At 49.3% G+C, this 22,765-nt stretch overlaps 1 protein-coding gene across 4 annotated transcripts in view; it reads left to right on the top strand.

Moving 5' to 3' along the window:
- Positions 1–22,765, top strand: part of Rdl (Resistant to dieldrin) — a 73,071-nt gene that overhangs the window by 42,504 nt on the left and 7,802 nt on the right. For 2 of the 4 annotated variants that reach the window (XM_037214097.1, XM_037214100.1), the window contains 6 exons: positions 2,053–2,279; positions 6,988–7,070; positions 8,562–8,699; positions 12,997–13,100; positions 15,452–15,632; positions 19,974–20,128. In XM_037214097.1, coding sequence (XP_037069992.1) covers positions 2,053–2,279; positions 6,988–7,070; positions 8,562–8,699; positions 12,997–13,100; positions 15,452–15,632; positions 19,974–20,128 — 888 coding nt within the window. Of the gene's footprint in view, positions 1–262; positions 428–2,052; positions 2,280–6,987; positions 7,071–8,145; positions 8,281–8,561; positions 8,700–12,996; positions 13,101–15,451; positions 15,633–19,973; positions 20,129–22,765 lie in introns of those variants that run through there. The other 2 variants (XM_037214099.1, XM_037214098.1) reach the window with 2 other exon arrangements.

Here is a 22,765-nt window from a genome sequence, read left to right on the forward strand (position 1 = left end):
ACCGGGCGGTGCATTGTCGCGGCGACCGTTCGGAGAAGAGCGCCGGCGGCGGCCGTTCACGCGGGTCAATCACGCCTGCCGAGCGGCGGCCGCCGCCACCGCCAGCTCAATCGCCCCACGAGACGGATCGTGGCGGCTCGGAGGGCCGGGCGGCGGAGCGCGCGGAACGCCCGCTCTCCGCGCGCTCCGCCGCCAGCCGACCGCGCGCGCCCTCCGATCACTTTAACGACGGCAGCGAGGCGGAGGAGGCGGCGGCGGGCCTGGGCTCGGCGCCGCGCGCCGAACGCGAGCGTGCGTGATTGGGCGTGTGCGTGAGTGCGTGAGTTTGCCGTGTCACGCGAGTCTGATGGCCTTTTCAGGTATCCCTGTCTCGGTCGGGATCACCATGCATCTAACGTCGATCTCATCTGTTTCGGAAGTGCTCATGGTACAAAATGCGTGTCTCCGACGACCGTTAGACGCTTGAGGCGACTGCTCAACGGGACTTGTTTGCTTGGTTTCTCTTGCGTTGGTTGGACTCTCGCTTCTTGCACGTCTCCGTCTTGACCCGCCTCCCGCGGCAGAGGCGGCGTTCGGCTGCGCATGGGGCGGCGGCCCCGCGAACATGACTCCGTCGTCCGACTGGCGCGCCGCCAGGCGTTAAGTGGCTTTCTGGCCTCAGGCTGGGTCGGCCGCGCGAGTTTTGTTTATGTCAGAGCAATATCCGGAGTTGTGTTATAATATTCGTTTTGCGTATGATAGTAACGTCGTTTTATAGAAATTACGTCGCAGGTTCTTTTATTGCTCACCACCTCTGTCAACAAAACTATTCGGCCATATATCAGGTGCGTTCGAGGTTATTTCGAGGAAGTCACTTAATGCGTATACCTACAACATATGTTCTTGATTTGATATTAATTTGTGTTTCTTACTTGTTTCTACTCAAAATTGTGAGCAAAAATATAATCCCGGCAGTCATAAAATTGCGTGAGTTGCCAAGAGAACAAAATTTAGATGGGCCGTGACATTTGTGGATTGAAGCACTATTCTAAGCGTATTGGACACCACTTGGCAAAATTCGTGTTCTGGAATGCATTTTAGCAGTTCTAAACAACCTAAACAAAATGCGTGATGTCGATCTACAGATTTCTCCTCAGAGAGGACATACTACATGACATAACGTGTTAAACTGAAGATGGATTGCTGCTAACGGAATGACACCGCCAAAAATGGCTTCCGCGCAAGCCGCTGCATAGTGCCATAATCCGCAAATGTCGCCAGCTTCACTATTATCTCCGGCTTAAATGATGCCACCACACGAGACAGGGCTGGCTGCTACTCCTGACAAACCTCGCCCACTACCCGAGGCTAGGTCAGGCCATGTCAGGTCCACAGCCTGGTCACATCTTCGTGCACTGAGCCCAGAAACGAACTGATGTAACTTTTAAATTTATTATTCAAGGTGCCGCAATAACTTGCTGTGACAAAGTGTATGTTGTCTACATACCACAAATGCAGTGCTTCAGCTCTTGCTACCTCATCTTTCCTTTCTGGGCACATCTGCACATCGGCTGTTCTGCTTTTTCATCGCGCAACCGTCAGCTAAATAAAGCCGCATAAACCCCTTAGTTCATTTTATGTAAAAAGCATAAGTCGTTACGGTAAAAGATCATTGCATCACTTGAGCATACCGCAGTGGCCTACGAGATTTATGCGTCTTTATGAAACTATGAATAACATGTTGTCCAATGGTTCTGTGCATCTGTGGTGTCATCTGAAAACCTTAATTTTATTGAACCTAATCCTCTGCTTATTTGTGCGTTTAACTGTGACGTCCAACAAAACGATTAGACTGTATGATGCTGGTACGCCAAAGCAGGCAGCTATCTTTTCCGATTCACACGAACATGCAAATCAAAACTGCTCTCAATGTTGTCCAGAATAGTTTATCGTAACTGACAAGAGTTTTATTGGGCTTTGTCTCAGAACAATCGCTCGAGCAATTCATGTTGAGCGCGGGAATCGTGTTCATTTCAAACGAATGCGGCGTTTCTGACACAACTCTTTTCTCAGGATTTCACCAGCGACTTCTTTTTCCGGCAATTTTGGCAAGACCCTCGGCTTGGCTTTAAAGCCCAGGAAGGCCTGTCCATGCTCAGCATCGGGTCTGAATACCTCAAGAACCTGTGGGTACCTGATACATATTTCCCCAACGAGAAAACTAGCTACTACCATCTGGCTACCACGTCCAACGAGTTCCTCAGAATATACCCAACAGGCGATATCTTGAGGAGCATCAGGTAAGATCACATGGTATTTTTCAGGGCGTCTCCTGGACCAAATTGGGCCTTGTCACAGGGGGTCTCCCTGGCGTTGTTTTAAGGAGGAGCACCGCAAGCGTGCGGTCTTACCAAGTTAGTACATGCATTACATTCAAGTAAATAGATGTCAGCAATGCAAAAATCCAAAACTTGGGGCTTTCTGATTATCCAGCAAAGGGCCTGGCCATCCAAAACAGGATCACTTCTTTCAGAAAGGGCCACCCGATGCATGGAGGGGTCTTTTAATTCAGACAAGGATGCTTTCGGTTCCCGAATGGGCCTTTAAATCTAGCCAAGGAGCCGCGTTATGCAAAAACAGGGCATTCTGATAAGAAGCCGCGGCCATCTGTCGCATGAAAAAAGCCTCATGTTCCAGAAATGGGGCATTCTGAATAACGACACCTCTCAGCCCAGAATAGGGGCCTCCTAGTTCGTAACGGGACATCCTGAGCCAGCAACAAGCTCCTAATATAATATTTAACATACCTATGTAGCGTGGGTATCTTATTCACAAAAATGGCCTCATGATCCAGAAATGAGGCTTCCTGACGTAGAAAAGGGTCTTCTGAGCCCGATTTATTCTTGTCTAGCTCAATAAGGGACCTCTTTGATCTGAATGTGGGTAATTTACGGGCAGCTATAACCTCTTCAGTTTGGAAAAGGGCCTTCTAAACTTTCGAGGAGGCAAAAACATACTCCTACCCCCTGCTCGCCGACAGGAGAGGCAACTGCCTGTCTGCCCCAGCCCCTCCCCCTGTCGCGCCACCCATGATGATGACCACGATGCTTTATCACTACCTTCTGTTGTTGGCACCAGTTTGTGCAAATGATTTGGGGGAGGGGCGAGCCGCGGGCGAGACGGTCTAAATTCTCCCATAATTTGAGTTTGCTTGCTGTTTTATTCCAGTTTACTTTCATAAATGGAAATTAATTTTGTGTATCACTTATCAAAAAAAGTTTAATTTGAGCTGCATAGCAGTTATAGCCTTCAAGTGATGACCGGAGAAGGCATCATGTGCTATTAACTTCTCGTCATTCATGTTCGCATTCCAACCAAAGCGTTGGAAAGAGCCAAACAAGCATTGGGAGCGGGTAAACCCTTCTTGGAGAACCGGGACCTTCACGCAAGGATATTAATCAACACCCACGTTTACTGGTACGTTGCATTGAAGCTTTCAAGCTGAAAACGCAAAATGGAAAAGTCTCTCCGGCTGTGGTATGAGCAGACGTCACAGACCGCATTTATTCACAGCATGGTATTGGGCGGAGGAGAGATGTCATTCATTGTGCGCATGACGTCTCGTAAAATTTGTAGGCTGTTCCGCATTGCACGCATGTCTTCGGAACAGACGTGTTTGCAGGGGCTTAGTATATGCTGCCATCTAGGGGACAGCTAGGAACCTACGCTGTTCATGCCGGCGGCCACGAGTACGCAGCGGCTGCAATACCAATCTAAAAATCGATTTCGGGCCCAGCTGGGCCAGGTCATAGACGTTCAACATTTTCTCACAGTTCAAGGAAGACGCACTCAGCCAGTGGCTTTGAAGAAATGAAAGGGCCGATCCAATGGCTAGACAAGCGCTATTCGTAGGGAAATTGCACTGATGAAACATCAAGACATTTGTACATGCTGATGATTTTATTATGCACATTTGCGAATAGCCACCGAACGTAATTTGCTATGTAGTCGCCCACTTGACGACGATAGCGCTTAAGAAGCCACATAGCTTTAAGTTTGTTTCCTTTGTTAAATAAACACTCAAAGGCCTGAGTTAACCGCCTTTGCCGCCTTAACCACCCGAGTTAACACATGTTGGCGTGATTGTGAATTTATTCACTCTAAATGCAATAAGCTTAGCTGAACTGCCGGTTTACTATAACGCTATGCCTAGGCTATACTCTAAAATATGATTTATGCGTAATTACATTTCCATAAGCTTAGGCTTAATGTCCATAATAAGTGACAATAACAAACTGCCGCCAAAAATGCATCGCTTAGCTGAGCGTGCACCCCTCCGACGCACAGGCATGCCCCAGCGCCATATAGCCAAGGAGAATCGAATCCACTCCGAAAAGTGCAACATCCAGGCTAACGGTTTGAAGGAGATCCCGCTGTTGAATCTGCTTTGATTACGCAATATTACGACCATGGGGAAAGAGTAATATCAAAATCATTCGCCTCGATAGATATAAGCGAGTGAAGTCGCCTGGGCGCATCGGACGACCAGCAACTTTGATCGATGAAATCTGCCAGGTAATTCTCAGAAATTATTACATTCACTTCTGCGACTCTAGACAAATATTTGGTCAGGACCCTCGCTGGTCAAGAATGGAAGGTGCCACGCATGTGGGGCCATTAATAATGTCATGGAAAAAATATGATATAGAAGCGCTGTAAAATCTAGTGCTACAACGCTACATTAATTGTACAACAGACTCTAAAAAGGGATTTGGTGCCAGGTCAGGCTAGGTCACTGAGCTCTAACGCCACCTGCCAAGTGATTTGCCAATACCGTTCTGCCACCATTTGCGCCATATTGTGTCACATCAGCAGCTGATTTAAAAAATAACAGCTTTTTGGCATCATTTTAGGCGTGGTCGCTGCACCATAAAGTTTGTCACCTTTGCTAGCGTTAAACATTGCTGATGCCTCCCCCGTAGATGTGGCCGCCGTATCACCCCTCGTTCCGTGCGTGCGTGCTCACCGACACCGTCCGCCGCTCGTAACCCGTCAATGTCGGCACATCCAGCGGCCGGCAGCAGGCTCTCCTCCGCGCCTCGCATAAGATCACGCGACGGCGCAGATCAGCTGGGTAATAAGGCGCCGCGGCGGGGGAACCGCCAGGTCGCTCCACTCTCGCCGCTTCGGTCCTCGGGGGGTGATCAGGCTGGCAGCCGCGTCACGCGCCGCACCGTCACGGCCCGGGTGTCACGCACCGCGTCGTCACGCCCCTGTTGTGACTCGCCCCAGCGCAGCCGTGCGCCACGCTCCGTTGGCTCCGCAGGGAGGTGAGGGAGGCTCGTTGTCACCACGTCAGCGTGCAGGCCTGGCGGAAGCGCAGCTGACGAGGAAGGGGTTTTGGTGGCAAGCATGGTTTGTTAGGCGGGACCGTGCTCACTGGGCTGAGTGCTGCACGGTTCTGAAAGGGGAGGAATTTTTACGCGGTACATGATCAAACACGCTCTCTTGTCCCGAAAATTCTGTGTCTCGGTCTATTCCGCGCTCGATTTGAACACAACGCGCCCGCTTTTCTAAACATTTCCATGGATTGGGAGTTCTGGTGTCTAAACAAACCTCAGGACACGTGTTTTAATCATATTTAAGATACCGTTGCTTAAATCTACTAAATTTTATATATCATAGGTATTGCAAGGGCAACTATTATAAGCCTGAGCACATTGCATCGAAATGGAACGAAAACAAGCAGTATGCCAAACAGCAAACAGTTCGGAACAGGCAGCGGGGATTCAACTGTCAGTTTAAATGGTGTCGTATGAACAATGCACTTGCACCTGGTAAATACTACTGAGTCACCAGCAAACCCGCACAGTTGCGGTGTTTCTGAGCAAGAGCTCCCCCCCCCCACCCCCACCCCCTCCCCCGGCGCACCCTCGGGAGTTGGCCATTGTCCTGTGGAGGGTACGGAGCCCATTATTCGGAGCATTGGTGACGTAAGAGCTCCCACACAGGGCGTGGGAAGCGATCAATGACGCCTATGGCTCTGGAACAATAGCCGCTTCAGCTCCCAAATTATTATCTTCGCAGATGCAGTCATCGTCATCTCGGGTCATGCAATGTAATTGCTTTGAGAACATCATTGAACAATTCAGTCAGAACGCTTTCTGTTTACTTTGAAGTCTAAACTTAGTTCGAATATTTAGATTGGCTGTCTAGTTTGTGCACTGTGCATCTCTGTTCTGTCATGGCGAGGTGACGTGACTGGTGGGATCAGGGGCGGATCCAGCCTGGAGGTTTTTTTTTTGGGGGGGGGGGCAAAACATACTCTCAGAGGTTTTGGGGGGCTATGCCCCCCCCCCCCCAGGATCCGCCTAAGGGTGGGATACATTACCCGCTCGCCATCCGACCAACATCCAGCATGGACCCTGTTATAGATCAACACCGACAATCCTCTCCAGCATTTCTGAAACAATATATTTTTTACCCTGCAACGACGGCCCTCCGTTGCCAATTTCAGAATTTGCGCAGGGGTTGGCACTCCGTTGCCAACTCCAGCATTTGTCAACGCATGCCAACAATTCGTCGGAAACTAGTCATCCATCGATTGTAGCGAAGTGTCTGTAAGCTAGTGTTCTCTCTGCTGTGCAAGCATAACTGTGATCAATATTTAAATTAAGGCCTTTTGCCCGCTGTGATGACGACGGTGTCAGCATGCATGGCAATCTGAGTCAGCAGCTGCTGAAAAACAGGACGATCACACTTACACAGAAAGTCTTTTGAGGTGGGTGGCGTGTCACAGAACACAGTCTATTTTTCAATACCAATAACTGATAGACAACACGTGCGCGTTCCAGCGTTCTTATCTCGCCTCCGTTGCCGCCATTACCATGCTGCCATGCTGCCATGTTACCATGACCAGCGCGCCAAAAACAAAGCCTCGTGTGCGATCTGTGGCACTGGTCGACCCTGGTCTAAGGGCATTTCAACGTGACGCTGCTCTGGTTACAGGCTGACCATCACGGCGTCGTGCCCGATGAACCTGATGTACTTCCCAATGGACCGGCAGCTGTGCGAACTTCAGATCGAGTCGTGTACGTATGCACTCGCTACGGAGCGCGCCAAGGCACACGACCCGCGTAATACACACGTATAAACATGTGTGACATGTGTCGCGCTTGACATGTGTGTCATATGATGTGTCACATGTGTGAACCACGCTCATTCACGAAGGATGGTCCGCAGTGTGATGGCAGAGGATAAGGACGCTATTTGAAAGCGAAGAAGCGCGGGCGTTATCAGGTTGACGAGGTGCGTGCATGGCATCGAAGGCCTAGTTCCTTCGGCGGAAGTAATTTGTTCTTGCCCTTTTGATTGGTTTGTCGATTGGTGAAGCGCACGGACTGCCACGGACGTCGCGTTCTGTCCCTGCTTAGTCGGTCCGTGCCATTATGTGCCTTGGTCTGATTTTTGCTTGATCAATTGATTGATCGACGTAGTTTTAATAAGGGTCTGGATTCCAGCTGATGACTGCTGGAGAATTAATGCCTTTCTGATGTTCAAACTTCGGTCGAATGGATAAGCAAAATTAATTATGGACATATGGGGCTTTCACGATTCATTCACTTGATTTCTTGTTACTTTGTCCCAGAGACAGATACGGGGATTCAAAATGCCCCCACAACTTGAAGGAAGACCACACCATTCCATGCGTCGTTGCACACTGCGAGTTTGATGCGTCAACTTAAGCAATGACGCACATGTAGACCGCACTATGTATGTGTCTCCAGCTTCTTGTGACACGCTACGTGCCTTGCTACATATGACTGACAATGCACATCTTGTTTCAGACAAATAACCTCCCAATTTTCAGGCCGGATGACGTATGACAATTCTAATTCTCTTTTTCAATAGCTGCAGCTCAGAAGTGAACAGTCCCAAACATTCGTCAAGGTTCAAACCTGAAACGTGTGTGTTTTGTGTGTTCACACGGGCCGTATGAAACCTCTCAAGGGTGCTTGGTTGTGCGATCTCATGGGGAGGACAGTAGTATGATCCGCCAAGACCTCTGCGATGGAGCGGAGCCCTCCGCTGGTGCTGCCCCAAAGACCCATCATTCGCCCGGCCCGCCGACCACACCGTAACGTGGCCATGTGTGTTTACCTGCAGTCGGCTACGCGACTGGAGATATTCGCTATATGTGGCGGGGCGCCGAGCCGGTTAAGATAGACGAAACTGTGCAGTTGCCCCAGTTTGTAGTTATGGGCCACAAAACGACAGACGTTGTCTTCGGGACGTCGACAGGTAAGCGGGCGGCGCCGGCGCCCGGTGCCGTCTGCCCCTCCCCTCGCGCCCGTCTCGTGTACAGATCCGCGGCGGCCGGCGGCCCGGACCGTGCCCCCCCCCCCCCCCCCCAAGGCCCGCCCGCGACCGGGTCGGCCATCGTCCGACGGGACAGCGCTCGATGGCCGCCTTGCACGAGGCGCACCGCCGCCAGCGGCGCTCCGACGTACACGCTTCGCTTACAGCACACGAACGGGCACCGGCGGCCCGCTCTATCGCGCTGTCTCTTCTCCCTCTGGCAGTTGGCTACACGACAGCTGAGATCGAGTATATCTGGAAGGACGGGACTGACTCGGTTAAAGTGGAGAGTGGCGTCTCGCTGGCCCAGTTCAAAATAATCGGTCACAGACAGAGGACGATTTTGTTTCAAACTTCTACAGGTATTTCGAAGTGCAGTAGGCTCAGTTGGGCATTGCTTTGCGGTCTGGAACTTTGCATTTTGTTGGAGGCGTCAGTGGTTGGATCGTTCAGCGCCCTAGAGGAACCTAATTCCTTTCACGATGACGTTTGGCGAAGTCAAAGCTGAGAAAGACAGTTGATAAATTCCCGTCAGATGGTCACTGGGTAAGCTCACTTGCGTAAACACCATTCTCTCTCGAGTCGGACCGTGGATGTAATTCTGGGGCGCTGAAAATGAACCCACTGGGTACGCATAAATGTTTCTCAACACACTTGCCCAACTGCGCTTAATCGGGCACTTCGGTTTGATGAGAAGCCTTTGTTTGGAACACCCTGCATCACTTTGAGTAATTCATCACACCACTGTTGATAAACAAGGGCGGATCACAGAAGTAGAGTAACTAATCTTTGCTGCAATTCAGCTTTTGAGAATCGTGTTCACTTGAAATTTACCCGTTGAAAAATTCACATAAAAGTGATTGGCTGGAAGACTGGCCTGAAGTGATTCGCCCTTGCTTGAAACTTGAGAGAAGGAGGATTTTTGCGTAAACTGGGTTTATAATTAACGTATTTTTCCGGAGACTGAAGATCTCCACCTGTCTGCCTAAATCTTCTGAGTAGCTGGTGGCCGACCGAAGAGGCACATCGAGTCATAAGGCCACTCGTTTCCGAATTCTTTCAAGTTTCACGGTCACGTGATTCTACGTGCCCACGCAAGCCTGATCACTTAGAAACTGATTCGTTTTAAGCTTTTTTAGGGCTGGTTGATTGCCTAATACACTCAACCTTTTCTATTATTTCCTGGAGAATGAGCTGTCAAAGTATGGGCTGATGGCACTTAGAGTTTTTGTGCCAACCTCGGGGTGGTAAACCATACGCATTGACCATCGCCTCGGGAGTAATCCTTGAGCTTGTTGACATATTCAAGCGGTTGCTCGCTGGACGATGGCAAATGTCGCGAGGTTACCACTTGGCACGTGCCCAAAATTATATGTGTCCTCCACCCGTGTGTCCGGGATTTACCCTCCAGGAAAGAATACAAATGTTTTGAGTGTATGGGAACCACTGACTTGAATGTCGTAGAAGCTCAATGAGTTTACTTCTGTTCCACTTTCATTACACACATGGATCACCCCACTCACTGCCCAAAAGGCAACCGCTTCTGGCATGCTCAGGAAGCTATAACAGATTGTCCCCTGCCTTAATTCTTAGAAGCATGCGTGTTTGAAGTGACCTGTCGAGACGTTTGTATGCACTTGTGCAGCATGAGGGCAAAGGCGCCCATGCGTATTGCTGTTTTGATCGCTGCACGAATTGGCAGCAGCGTGAAAACGGGACTGTTTTAAGTGCAGGCTGAGCCTCTCTCTCCCCTCCTCTCTCCCTTTCTTTCTCTTTCTCTCTTCCCCATCCACCTCTCTCTCTCTCTCCCTGGGCGTCAAGGGCCAGTCCTACCTTCGGGCCAATTTAAAAACAACAACGCTGAGATGAATGATTGAGACCAGCTATCGCTTTTAACACCACCAAATGTGCACTGACATCGTTCAAAACAACATAGAAGAAACTCGGTTGTATTTAAGTTCGATTCTATGCGCCTTTGGTAGCGACAATGACAGTTCTATGAGTGACAGTTCTATGAGACATTTCGACAGTTCTATGAGTCTTTGGTGGTGACAGTGCACACCACCACCAACACCAGAAACAGTCGTTTAACAGCTACTGTCTTTTCAACAACTCGCATCTATTAGCTACTTTCCATGAGCATTAGAACAACTCGTCATTTGAACTTAACATCGTACTCAGCTGCTGAGGCGATATGGCGTTGCCTACCTCTCACCCTGGCAGAGAGGGCGGGCACAGCGAGGAATCTAATCCCGGACCTCTGGGTTCCCAGACGTGCAGTGGTCACCACAGACGAATTAACCACTGCACGTCTGGGAAAATGTTTGCGCTGTGTCGACCATCGTCGACACAGCGCAAACAGCTTCAGCTTTCCTGCTTTGATGAGTGCCTTTTCATCATCTAGCCTATCCGTTTTCATGAATTATTCCAATTTTGTAGCATTGTAATGTTGCGATGCTGAGAGCTGCATGAATCAATTGAAGTATGTCGTGGAAGTACGCATTGTGGAAATTGCATTAGTTACCAAATGCACTGTCAATTCAGAAGACAATATGTATATTTTATTCTTAACATGAATGGAGACGAATTGAAATTTAAGTACATAGAAGGATAAGGGTAAATTCAATATTTTCTTGACCGCTTTGTTAACACAGAACGTAAAAATGTGTTGGCAAGTTGCGTATCTCTACTCAATTTTGAACCAAACGACTGGAGATCCTTCGTGAAAACGGCGATAGTTTTGCAAGTTGGTTTTCCATGCAATGTATGATAACCTTCGCAACTCGCTCATACCACTGCCACATATCATGCCATCGAATTAACGTATTGTTTAATGCCCGGTCTGCTGTCGAGATTCGTGTCAGTCTTACTGACATGTGACACATTGCCTTTGTCCCAATTTCGCATTCAATGGCGCGGTTCGCATCGAACAAACGTCAGTAATTGCCCTGTGAGCTCTCTATCGTGCCACACTCTATAGCATTAAGTGTTCTGCAAAGCCGTGACAAGCCTCCTGGGGCGGCTGATGTAAAGCCATGACAACTGGCTGGCCGTGGGGCGCCGAGTGGCCCCAGACCCAACTTAACGAGGCACACCACTCGACTCGACAGACCGGCAAAGTGAGGAGCTCCTACGGCTGCCATATCGGACAAAGTGCTGCCATATCGGCCAAAGTGCCGCCATCTGGCCGTTCGGAGCGTAATGGCGCTGATGGCCACACACACTGCGCCGTGAGTGCCGCGTCGCGCCATAATTGCAGCGCCCTTCCGACCGCACTCGTATTGTGGACTCAAGAGCAATGCCCGCTCTTAGGGGACCCTCCAGACGGAAGGGCGGCCTTTTTGGCTGGATTGCAGGCCCTTTATTAGAGGTTCTTGGCGCTGCGCGCCGAAGTGGCTGAATCTAGGTTAATCTCGGCAACGCTCAGGAGCTTAGTGCCAAAGGTGCTTAGTTGATGGGTCGATGCGGTCGACAGACCAGCCTCTACATACGCGATTAGTTGTCTTTGGCTGGTGTTGGCACAACTGGAAGCCTCCAACTTACTCCCCGGACTTACTGGGGAGTGCTGGCATGTCGCACATTCTCGGGAGGCCTCGTTATCTTCTCTCTACGACATGCGATCCGCCCGTAAAAAAAACATGTTTTGTGTTTTAGAAGCTTGTCAATTTCGAACCCACCCGTGGCGGGGTGGGTTCGAGTCGCTTTAGGGCGCTCGCTATTTGCCCTTGACAGGTATGGCCTGCGGCCGGTGGCAGCGGTCGCGCTAAAGGTCAGTTGACGTCAGAGGGCAGGACGGACCGTGCCGAGCATTGCGGCACGTTAAGCTTTCGCCACAAAATTCTGACGTTGACATGGAATTGCGCGATCGGATGGTAGGGGTCAGGGCTCACACAACAAGCACTGCTTAGCGTGAGCTCTGATCCCTGAAATCCATCCATTCAAAGGGTTCGGATCAAATCTTTAAAAAAAATTCTTTACTTTTATGGTTTAAAAGGTTGCCAAACAATAGCAAGCGCCAGCCAAGTATTCTGAATTAGAGTTCGAGCGCCATGCAGTCAGCATGCACATTTGGTTTCTGATTTATTTCTGCGACATTTCCAAAGCACCTCAAATCATATCCGAATGCGTTTTGCAAAATGCATGCAAATAGAAATATGAAGCTTGTGACCAGAGAAAAACAAGCAAGCTCCTGAACCGAAAACAATGGGTGGCGGCGACAACCAGCTTCTTGCACCGTGTTACCGTCGGAACCCTTGTTCCAACCAGATATGAAGATCGGCCTCCTAGTCTTCCTCCTGCCAAGGCTCAGATTTCAGTCCCGTGTTCATGCATGCACTGCCGGCGACCACAGCATGTGCGGACCGCCGCCCACGCAGACAGCACGCTATATGCCGTCTTCTCCCGTAATTAGGCATTCTGCGGTCGTTTGTAAACGTCGAACTGCTAATCAAGATAATCCTGCCAATTACGAACCGTGTGATGAATTGCCCGTGTCGAAACAGGCGCGAATGGCTGTAATTTGGGAGCAATGACGCGCTGTAGCGTCGGAATAACCGTTTGCAGCTGCCATCGATAACGTGTCGGTGGCGGTGGGCACCATCGGAACAGGAAGACAGCTATGATGCAACGCACCACTGACGGGACGTCGCGGCGTTTCAGGAAACTACTCCCGACTGGCTCTGCAAATTCAGTTCGAACGCTCCATGGGCTACTACCTGATCCAGATGTATGTGCCGTCGAGCCTCATCGTCATTATATCGTGGGTAAGCGGCGTGTGGGTGGACCGGCGTTGTCGTGATACTGTAACTGGATCGGTGAATGTTTCACGGCGGCCGCTGGTGCGTGCTGCACAGCCTGCAGTCCAGTACCGCTGGAACTAACCCATCCATAAATGAGACTGCCGTTAGATTATATCAAACGAGCACGTACATAGACGAGTTGGAAGCTCAAAGAAACTCAAGATGTTGTAAAAGCCACGACCGAATCTACGTTCCCGGCGCCCATCGCATTAAGCACAGGTTTTGTTTTTCGTGTGTACTCTCACTTCAGCCATTTCCTGTCACGCCAGAGTAGCAGGGTGCTCCATCGGTGTTCACGCCGACGCGGGACAGACATGGACAGACAGATGCGACAGGCAGACAGACGCAGGACAGACAGGGCCGCCTGGCCACATAACTGCATTACACGGGGCCATTGATGCCTCATAATGACGGGGGAGGGCCCAACGCCTGTTCGGCGTCCTTACTGTGCGCTGGGTGGACCCGCACCCAGATCAGGCGCCATCGACCGGCCGCCGCCGGCGGGGGAGGGGCCCTCCCCGGGACCCATGTCACAGACCGGCTCCGGGCTCAGCCGGGTCGCCGTCGGGTCCGCCCTTTCGACGTTCCGCTGGTCGGCTGGTGAAATACGGACCGGTGACGACCGTTGGCCGCTGGTATGGCCGCGCCGTGGCCCGGGAGAGCGGCGCGTTTATGCTGTCGCCGAATGGCGCTGGGTGCGGCACCAAGTCGTAGTAAACAGGGTGGTTGGGTGGTGCGGGACATCGCGGTTGTGCAACATCGCCTGCTTTTAGTCGCAAACTTGCATCGAATGGACAACATTGCCATCGATCTGATAATGCGAACACCATTGCGATGCTATCAGTGACATCATTATAATATGAGGTACTACGCGAATAGAATAAAAAGATAATACTTGTGCCGTAAAATGCGGGGTAAGTAATGGCGTTTCAACGTAGTTAAAATATTATCGTAAAGTGAAGCTTTTCCGGTATATCCTTATCTCTTCCCTATCTGACAACGGACAAGGTGAATTACCTTGGATGGGGTGTTCAGCATTGGTGTGCCGCTAAACTGTATCGTCAATCTGCATGTCAAACATTTCATCGTACAGGTATTGGGCGATTGAAGTATGATGCGTTTAATGGGTGGCGAAATGTAATTACAGGTCAGCTAGGTCGCGGTGCCTTTTGATGTTTTTTTAAACACACCACCAGGACGCGTCCGCGCGCGACAGCGTGTCAGCAGCTCCTGCAACCTTTCAGCACAATGCTAGATGGGATCTTTTCTGTGCATTTTCCTTCAATAGACTCTCGTCTCTCCTAATTGGGGTGTCAAATCGACCAATTAGTCTGAGTGGCTATCGGCGTTATTGGAGCACTGGGCACAAATCTTAAGTTTGGGTTCGGCGTTGCAAAACTTTGAGCGAGATTGATCGGCTCTAGATCATATCACGATGCGGCTTTCGTCACTGGGCGGGTTCGGGCGACCAAGGGAGCACGCATTAATGCATGAAGCTACACGAGTCGATGGAGGAGCGCTGGGCTTCGGGAAACGGGGTATGGCTCCTGCAGCGCTGGACGCGGGCCTGCCTGAGGTCAACACCACACGCCATGGCTGGTCCGAGGCACTCGTCAGCCCTGTTCGTGCCATAGCCGCAGTACCTCGCAGTGAACTCACTGGCGGTGAAAGGGCGTCGTAACTATCATAAGCTCACCACGTGGCAAGCGCCGATCCCCAACGTCGCCTTGCGTAAGTTGGGCTCAACTCAAAATATTTTTTAAAATTAAACAAGTGAAATACTTATATTACGTTACTGGCTTATGTGTTCTATTTCGTTCCTTAGAAATTTTCTACTCACGCTGTCGAAATTATTCAAAGCTTTGACGCTGGCACTGGTCTAACGTGAAGTGAGTACTGTCTCGTGGTACTGTCGTTATAGCAGTGCGTTGGTCGAAATGACTACGAAAGGAGTAAAGCTGCAAAAGTGGTAGCATTTTCTTTCCATGCTTTTTTGGGGTTCAAAAACAGATTTTTGATAGATGAATCTTCTCATGCAGGGAGAATGCGTGGCGTGTGTTTGTTGCATTCCGAATTATTACACCACCGACGTGAATGCATGCTATGCCAAACAGCGGATTAGAAGCATCTTGAAAGTGAGGGAGGGCAGACCAAACTCATGAGTCAATTCTTTTCATGCATCACCACACGGCTGATGTCAAATTTTTAAGAACGATCGTGGACCCATGGTGCGCTACTTCTCGTGGATGATAAAAGTTTTGGAAAGAAAAACAGTAGGACAATTTCACAGCGCTCTCGTGATCTGGTCTTTTCAGGTGAGTTTTTGGCTGAACCGGAACGCCACGCCGGCGCGGGTGTCGCTCGGGGTGACCACCGTGCTCACCATGACCACCCTCATGTCGTCCACCAACGCGGCCCTGCCCAAGATCTCTTACATCAAGGCCATCGACGTCTACATGGGCACCTGCTTCGTGATGGTGTTTGCCTCATTGCTGGGTAAGCCATGACGACTTTTCCTAACACCATTGTCTCATTGGAGCTTTCTCGGGTGCACTTTTATCTCATCGCTATCGGATGATGGACAAGATCAATTGCTTGGGATCAAAAGTGCAATAGTGGTACCGAACTGGGATTTGCCAATTGCAGGCTGTGTCGAAAACCAGTTGTTGACCAGGGCGGCGATTTTACTTCAATCGACCAGCTATTATGCACCTATTTTCCTGACATTAAATGATCTTCACGTGCGTTGTTGAACTGGGGAGCATCAGATCATTGTATGTACCAAGGACTCGAAGACTGGCACTCTCGCACTGATTCTCATGGGATACCTTTCACAGGATTTCTCCTGCAGACCAGACTGCCTAAAACATCGTCCGAGTTAGAGACAGAATTTGAGCCAGACTAGATCACGGCATCAGTTCTCCCATTTCGGAATGTGGAACAAACCTTAAAGGGGTTTAAGGTATACACGCATGCCTTGTTGAAGGTAGTCAATGCTATTCGGTAAAGTTGAATGCACCGCAGCTAGGCGCGGTATCAATGGATGGGAAGGAACATAAATATGTACTTAACCTGGGTCAAGGTCAAGTCAAGCCGTGAAGCCTATGTCACAATGTCAAGCCGTCATAACTGTTACACAAAATAACGGTACTTTGTCCAGGCACGACTCACACAGCTTGCGATAGTTGAGCATTTTCACAGCACATCCACGGTGGAAGTGTTGCCGTCTGTGCCTCGTCTATGCCCCCACAGAGCTGAGGCCAGCAGCCGTGACCAGTCGGTACTGTCTGTGCCTCGTCTATACCGCCACAGAGCTGAGGCCAGCAGCCGTGACCAGTCGGTGCTGTCTGTGCCTCGTCTATGCCGCCACAGAGCTGAGGCCAGCAGCCGTGACCAGTCAAGCACACGGCCGTCTTCTTACTGAACCGATCGATGAAAAGAACCAATTTCAGGGTTCACTGAAAGCAATCTGGTTACCCTGATACGCTTTGTCGGCGAAATCTGACCATATTTCATGATAAAATATGATGCTTGTGCAGAGGCTTTCTCAGAAAAGCAAACGCTGTTTTTCCGTTATCGACGGATTTTAATGACAAACGCTCTTCAACGCAGAAGGACGAGTATCATTAAAGGTCGACCTAATTCTGTATGCGGTATGTTTGTATCTTATTAATGCGGAACAATTACACAAAAAATACCAGAACATGTGACGAAACAATAGACGTAAAGCAGCAATACTAGTAAATAATACTCGTAAATAAAGAAGCGCAAACAATGCATGCGTGTAAAAGGTGAGCCCACTGTTTCATTTAGTCTGTCCTCCGCTATTTATTTCGCGTTTTAGAGCCAATTTGACCAGCGTGCGTTGCCGACCGCTTTGACCACCGTCAGCGACCAAATTGGGTTTAAAATTCTAATGTTTTTTTGCTGCTCATCTTAATGATATTGCACCCGATGCCAACTACGCACCATCAAGTCTGTCCTCGTCCTCGAGCGCGGAGGTCAGGCCCCCATGAGTCATAGCAGTATTCCCCTCAGCTGATTGCGCCAAGACCCTTCAGCACAGTGCGCCACAGAATGCCTGACACATGACGTGTGCATATTGCATGCCGTCGCCGATGACGGCGCTCCAAAGCATCGGGCCGTCATGATCTCGTCCGGAATGTGCCCGCGTCGCACCATTAACATGGTTTGGCATCGTCCCGTTAGCATAGTCGCGAGGAAATCATCCATAATGTATGCACTTGCAAAGCAGGTATCGAGACGATGTCATGTCAGCATCACATTTCATGCAGAGGCCAACCCGTGTTAGTTTCTAGCCAGCTTCCCACGCTTCGTACTGTCATACCATGTATTGCTTGACAAAAGTCCGATTTTTTCACAGTACGTGTTCAGCTGATGCCTGGCCTCACGTATACGTGGGCGTACCCATAAATGTTAAGAGAATCGAGTCGGGTAAAGTAGAGGCCGTGCCACTGTTTAGATATTGCAGCAGATAAAAACTGTCTGCATCCCTATCTTTGACACTGCACTTGGCTGGAAACTGTTCGGTTGTGTTTCGGACTTTGCTCCTGTGGCGGATATTTGGGACAACAGATCGATGCGGTTGACAACTTAGAACACTGAAGCACGATGTTAGCAATGACAGCTTGACCTAGAACGTTCATAAGGAAAATCATAGAGGTAACGTCGACAGCCTCAACAGACGATATCGCCCTAAATGCAGCATCGGCAGCATGAAGAAAATACTGCATTTGTCTCCTGCGGACTGGAGGCGCGCCATCGTATGGGCTCGATCCCCTCCTAATGCGTCAGATGCCGTCGAAATGCCTGTCGTTGGTGACCGAGATGGAATTTGTCATGGTGCGTCAACATCCCCAGTATTTATTGTTCGACCGACACGATGAGGATGCGTTATTCCATAGCCATCCTCCACGCTTCTGAGGTTTTTCTTAACAAGGTCTTATGGTCCCTGTAGCAAATAGCTGCAATGCATTTTTTATGAAGCTCAGCATGTTGACTGTATATATATATATATATATATATATATATATATATATATATATATATATATATATATATAGCCGCGCCAAACTCAGGAGTTGCCGACAAGTGTGGCGATAACATGAGCGGAAATAGCATACGTTTCCAGAAGCACTCCGCCTTCTTTACCTTCCCGGAGTTCGTTCGTGTTCTGATTGATGGTGTTCACAAAGGACAGGAGAGACTTGGGAGTTTACAAAGGACAGGATAGGCATGTAAGTTTTCAGGGAACAGAATAGACCTGATATTTCATAAGGAATGGAACAGACATGGGACGTCTTTTAGAAACTTGTTTGCCTCACCACCAGAAAACCTGTCTTTTAGACTTAAGATAATAATGGAGCTGGAAACAGGTTCCCAGGAAATCAAGTTACGCAGCTCATCAGTTTTGTCTGATTGCTGTAATAAAGCGTATGGGACATACGCAAAAATGTATTATCCCCGCCAATCACTCAACTATCAATCTGCCTTATGTCGGTTTATATCCCGTGCGACTTTTTTTTAGTATTGATAGCATGTGTGGCTCATGGGGAGAATTCATAATACGGGCCATCATGATTGGTCGGTCTGCGCGAATGATCAGCATGTGATGAGGTTTCTGCAACTGTCGGCAAAGCCATTAAGTCGAAATGAGTTTACTTTAGTTGGGCGTGTGTGTGTACTGGGCACACGCGAAAGTTTACATAAAGGGGCGCATCCTCCTGACGTTTGGGCGTTCGTCGGTGCTCAAGGAATGGGTCACAGACAGCTGTCGACGGAGATGCAATATTCCTTATTTTTCGTGTGTGCTAAAAATTTTTATTTATTTATTTTTTTATTTATTTTTATTTAATTTTTTAAAGTTTTTTGTGTGTGAGATTGCTTGCCACGCGCTGATCTGTTGGTAATATACCAACAAAACTGAAGTAGTTGATCAGTGAAAGAATTGCGGCTTGCTTTTGACTAAATGAGCTGTAGGTCATTATCCGCTGTTAATCAAGACACCTTGCATGCCATCGCTGAAGACAGGACTCCATGGACCATGGCATAAAAAAGACAAGCATTCTTCAATGAAACGATTTATTTTGAATCTTCAAACTCATACATTTTGTCGAAATAGAAACATTGGACGGAATAGTGTGGAATACGCTTCCGTGTAATTTACGCTAATACGTCTTCGCGTTTGTCAAAAAGTTCAGCATTCTATGCAAGCAAGCAAACAGGCGAGACACCCTCGAATTTGGTCTTGCATGTATGGCTGCGTTCACCTACTCGCTTCGCTCACTCATTCACTACATCTGACTGAATATGTATTGACGGACGCGTCACACGGCATGCCTCAAGCCCAGCGCCCGTGTCCGACACAGCCGGCCGCATTTACGGCGTGTTCTCGCCGGGCCCAGCACCGCTGCCTGAGAGAGCCGGCTCTATCTGACCCGTTCGACCGAGTTTACAGGGTTGCGCAGAGCATTCGCGCTTCTTTCGCCGCAACTGACCGGACTCGCCCAATAGTGTCCTCGATTGATATCACGAAGTCGTCCGCTGGTGTTCACTCCGTTTGATGTATCCTCTCATTGTGCTGTCCCGGTCTGTTCGTGTGCCGTGTTTGCCGTGCTCGTCGAACGCACCACAGTTCGCAGACGCGTCGGTGTGGTTCGCGAGGTGATGCTTACAGAGAGCGCCTCGCCGGCTGTACACCGGCTCCCCCAGCGTCCGTGTCTGACTCACTCGTTAGCGTCAGCCGGCGCCTTCTCCGAGGTCGGACGCGACGCCTTTGACGCCGCCGCCACCTGACTGGCTCGAGTCTGCCCTCAGAGTACGCCTACGTGGGCTACATCGCCAAGCGGATCGGCATGCGGCGAAGTCGGCTGATGGCCATCCAGAAGATGGCGCTGGAGAAGATGCAGCGGGACGTGCGGGACCACTCGTCGATGGTCATGACGTCCGACGAGCACGCGCCCAAGTCGGCAGTGAGCACCGCGTCGCGCCGCGCCGGACACGCTTCGCTGCAATGGAGGGCGTAGCGCGTCCTGCACCCCGCTCCCTGCGTCTGCGTCATTTTCCATGCGCCCCCCCCCCCCCCCCCCGGTTCTTGATTGCTACGTGCTGTCTCTGGCTTTTTGTCAACTCACGTGCGTTCTTCTGTTTCAGCTCATGTGGTGTATTAGTTGTCCAACAACCGGTCGACCCAAAAGCAGCCATAGCTCATTCTCTCCGTGTGTCCCGCATCCAGCACCTTGCATCTTGTGTTCTGTGGTCCAGTTTTCGTCTTGCATGTCCTGCATCCTGTCCTTTCTGCGCAATGCCCTGCACCCTTCGATGCATGGTCCGCGCCACGCCTCGGTCCGGCGTGCTGCGTTCTCTTTCCACGCGCGGTGTTTGTGTTCAGGGCCGTATCCCGTGCCAGCAGCCCGCGTCCCACGGTCTGTGCCGTGGACTCTGAGTGTATTTCCTTGTTTCCGTGACCGTGTTCTGTGTGCTGCGTTCCGAGTTATGTGCCATGTGTCTGAAGTCCTGTGTTCGTTGTCCGGCAGCTGTCGTCATACGGCTCTCATCCTCTGCTTTACGTTCTCCTCTGCATCTCTGTTTCTACGTCCCTTCTGTTCCGTTATTCATCGCACGCCATGTCGCCTACGTTCCATATGTGTCACCATGCGTTTCTGATGCTCACTGTGTCTTGTTTCCCGAACGCTGTCCTGCCCATCATATTAACGTTGCCCCGATTCCACCACTTTGTTTGCTGTGTATGTTAATTGTGTCTTGTCAGCGGCGTCCCATTACCATTCTCCTACGCCATGTCACTGGCCTAACGCTGCTGCAGCCGACGTTACATTCTGCGCCGCTTGTTAGCACAGCGCTTATTTGCATGGAAAGACAAGCATTGATAATTTTCTACACCAACAACACCCCTAGATGGTGTAGAGTTGCAATAACATGATTTATATATATATATATATATATATATATATATATATATATATATATGTGTGTGTGTGTGTGTGTGTGTGTGTGTGTGTGTGTGTGTGTGTGTGTGTGTGTGTGTGTGTGTGTGTGTGTGTGTGTGTGTGTGTGTGTGTGTGTGTGTGTGTGTGTGTGTGTGTGTGTGTGTGTGTGTGTGTGTGTGTGTGTGCATATACGTACACATTTGGTTTATGTCAATATCCGTTTATTAACTTATTTGATTTGCATCATAGACACACACACACACACACACACACACACACATATATATATATATATATATATATATATATATATATATATATATATATATATATATATGCATATGTATAGAACAATAAAATCCGGATCAATTGCCACAAAGTTGACATCAATATTTCAATAAATGTATGATAACTGAAGACTGCATTTGAGTTGAACAATCCGGATTCACTTTTCGCATCCAGCCTACATATTCTGTTTAGCGATTCCAATGTGACGTGTTTGTCCATAGCATCCGTGGCGTACATTCGTCACCTTTTTTCTTCATTATCTTCCATCCTATGACAGTCGTTTGGTCCTCTGTTGTCTTGGAGGCGAGGGGAATGGCAATTCACCACAATCTGTCTTCGGTCTTGGCCAAGCGGGGGCCATGCGATCGTCCTCATCGGGCATTAATGGGATGCGTGTGGGACAAGTGTGAGACGAAACAGAGCTATAAAAGGAGTGATAGGTGCACTACGTGGATGGTGTGATCAGGCGCGTTGGGTGGTCATTGATTCACAGCTATGGTGTGGGTTTTTATGCCATTTAAACTAAATTTTGATTGCTTTAAAGGTTGTAATACACGTAGCTTTTCAATTGATGTGTTGCACCTGCGTTGGCTGCACTGAAGTTTCGTAAAAAACTGATGAGTCCTAAAAATGTTGGCTCATGAACTTTGCACGCGTCCGCCATTTTATTTTGCAAAACATTGTCGCCAGCCCCAGCTTAAAGTAACTTTTACATGTTAGTTACCTCTGGGTGGCCTATGCTTATTTTAGGTTAAAGGTACCATTTATCATCTTGCATTACAACATTAGCATTACATATGTGCCCTGTTCCATGCATCTCGTTTTACGCACACTGATATCCTGCGTTCCTGCCTCCTATGCAGACACTTTTGGCCATGTCTTACCTGTTTTTTTTCACTGTCCTGTGCTCTGCGTTTTGTCACCGCTCTCTTTACTTTGTGCTGTGCTCTCGGGAATGTGTTCTGTGTTTACGCTTGTTACGTCATACGTGATCATAATTTCCCTTGAACTTGTAACCTGTTCTTGTGGTACATGTGCCCTGTTTCCTGTGGTGCAACGAAATGCTGTCCATGCCCGGGTTGTAAGTTGTTCAGTGCATTAGCGAGGAACATTATTCACATAGATGTGACAGTAGTATTAGCCTTATTCCTCGGAAAAAAACAGGATATATCTCCATTCTCCTGTTTTTTTCCGAGGAACAAGGCTAATATTACTGCCTTTTCAATGCCCGGGTTGTGTTTGCATACTGCAGTGGTTTCATGGAACCTTGCAGGTGCCCATCCTACAAGAACATCCTTTTTCACCAGACTGTGTCCTATTTTCAGATGACATTTCCATATGTTCGGCGCGCTGCCTCCTGCATTCCGTGCCATG

The sequence above is a fragment of the Pollicipes pollicipes genome, unplaced genomic scaffold, assembly GCF_011947565.3.
Source record: "Pollicipes pollicipes isolate AB1234 unplaced genomic scaffold, Ppol_2.1 Scaffold_3447;HRSCAF=4054_pilon_pilon_pilon, whole genome shotgun sequence".
Lineage (NCBI taxonomy): Eukaryota > Metazoa > Arthropoda > Thecostraca > Pollicipedomorpha > Pollicipedidae > Pollicipes > Pollicipes pollicipes.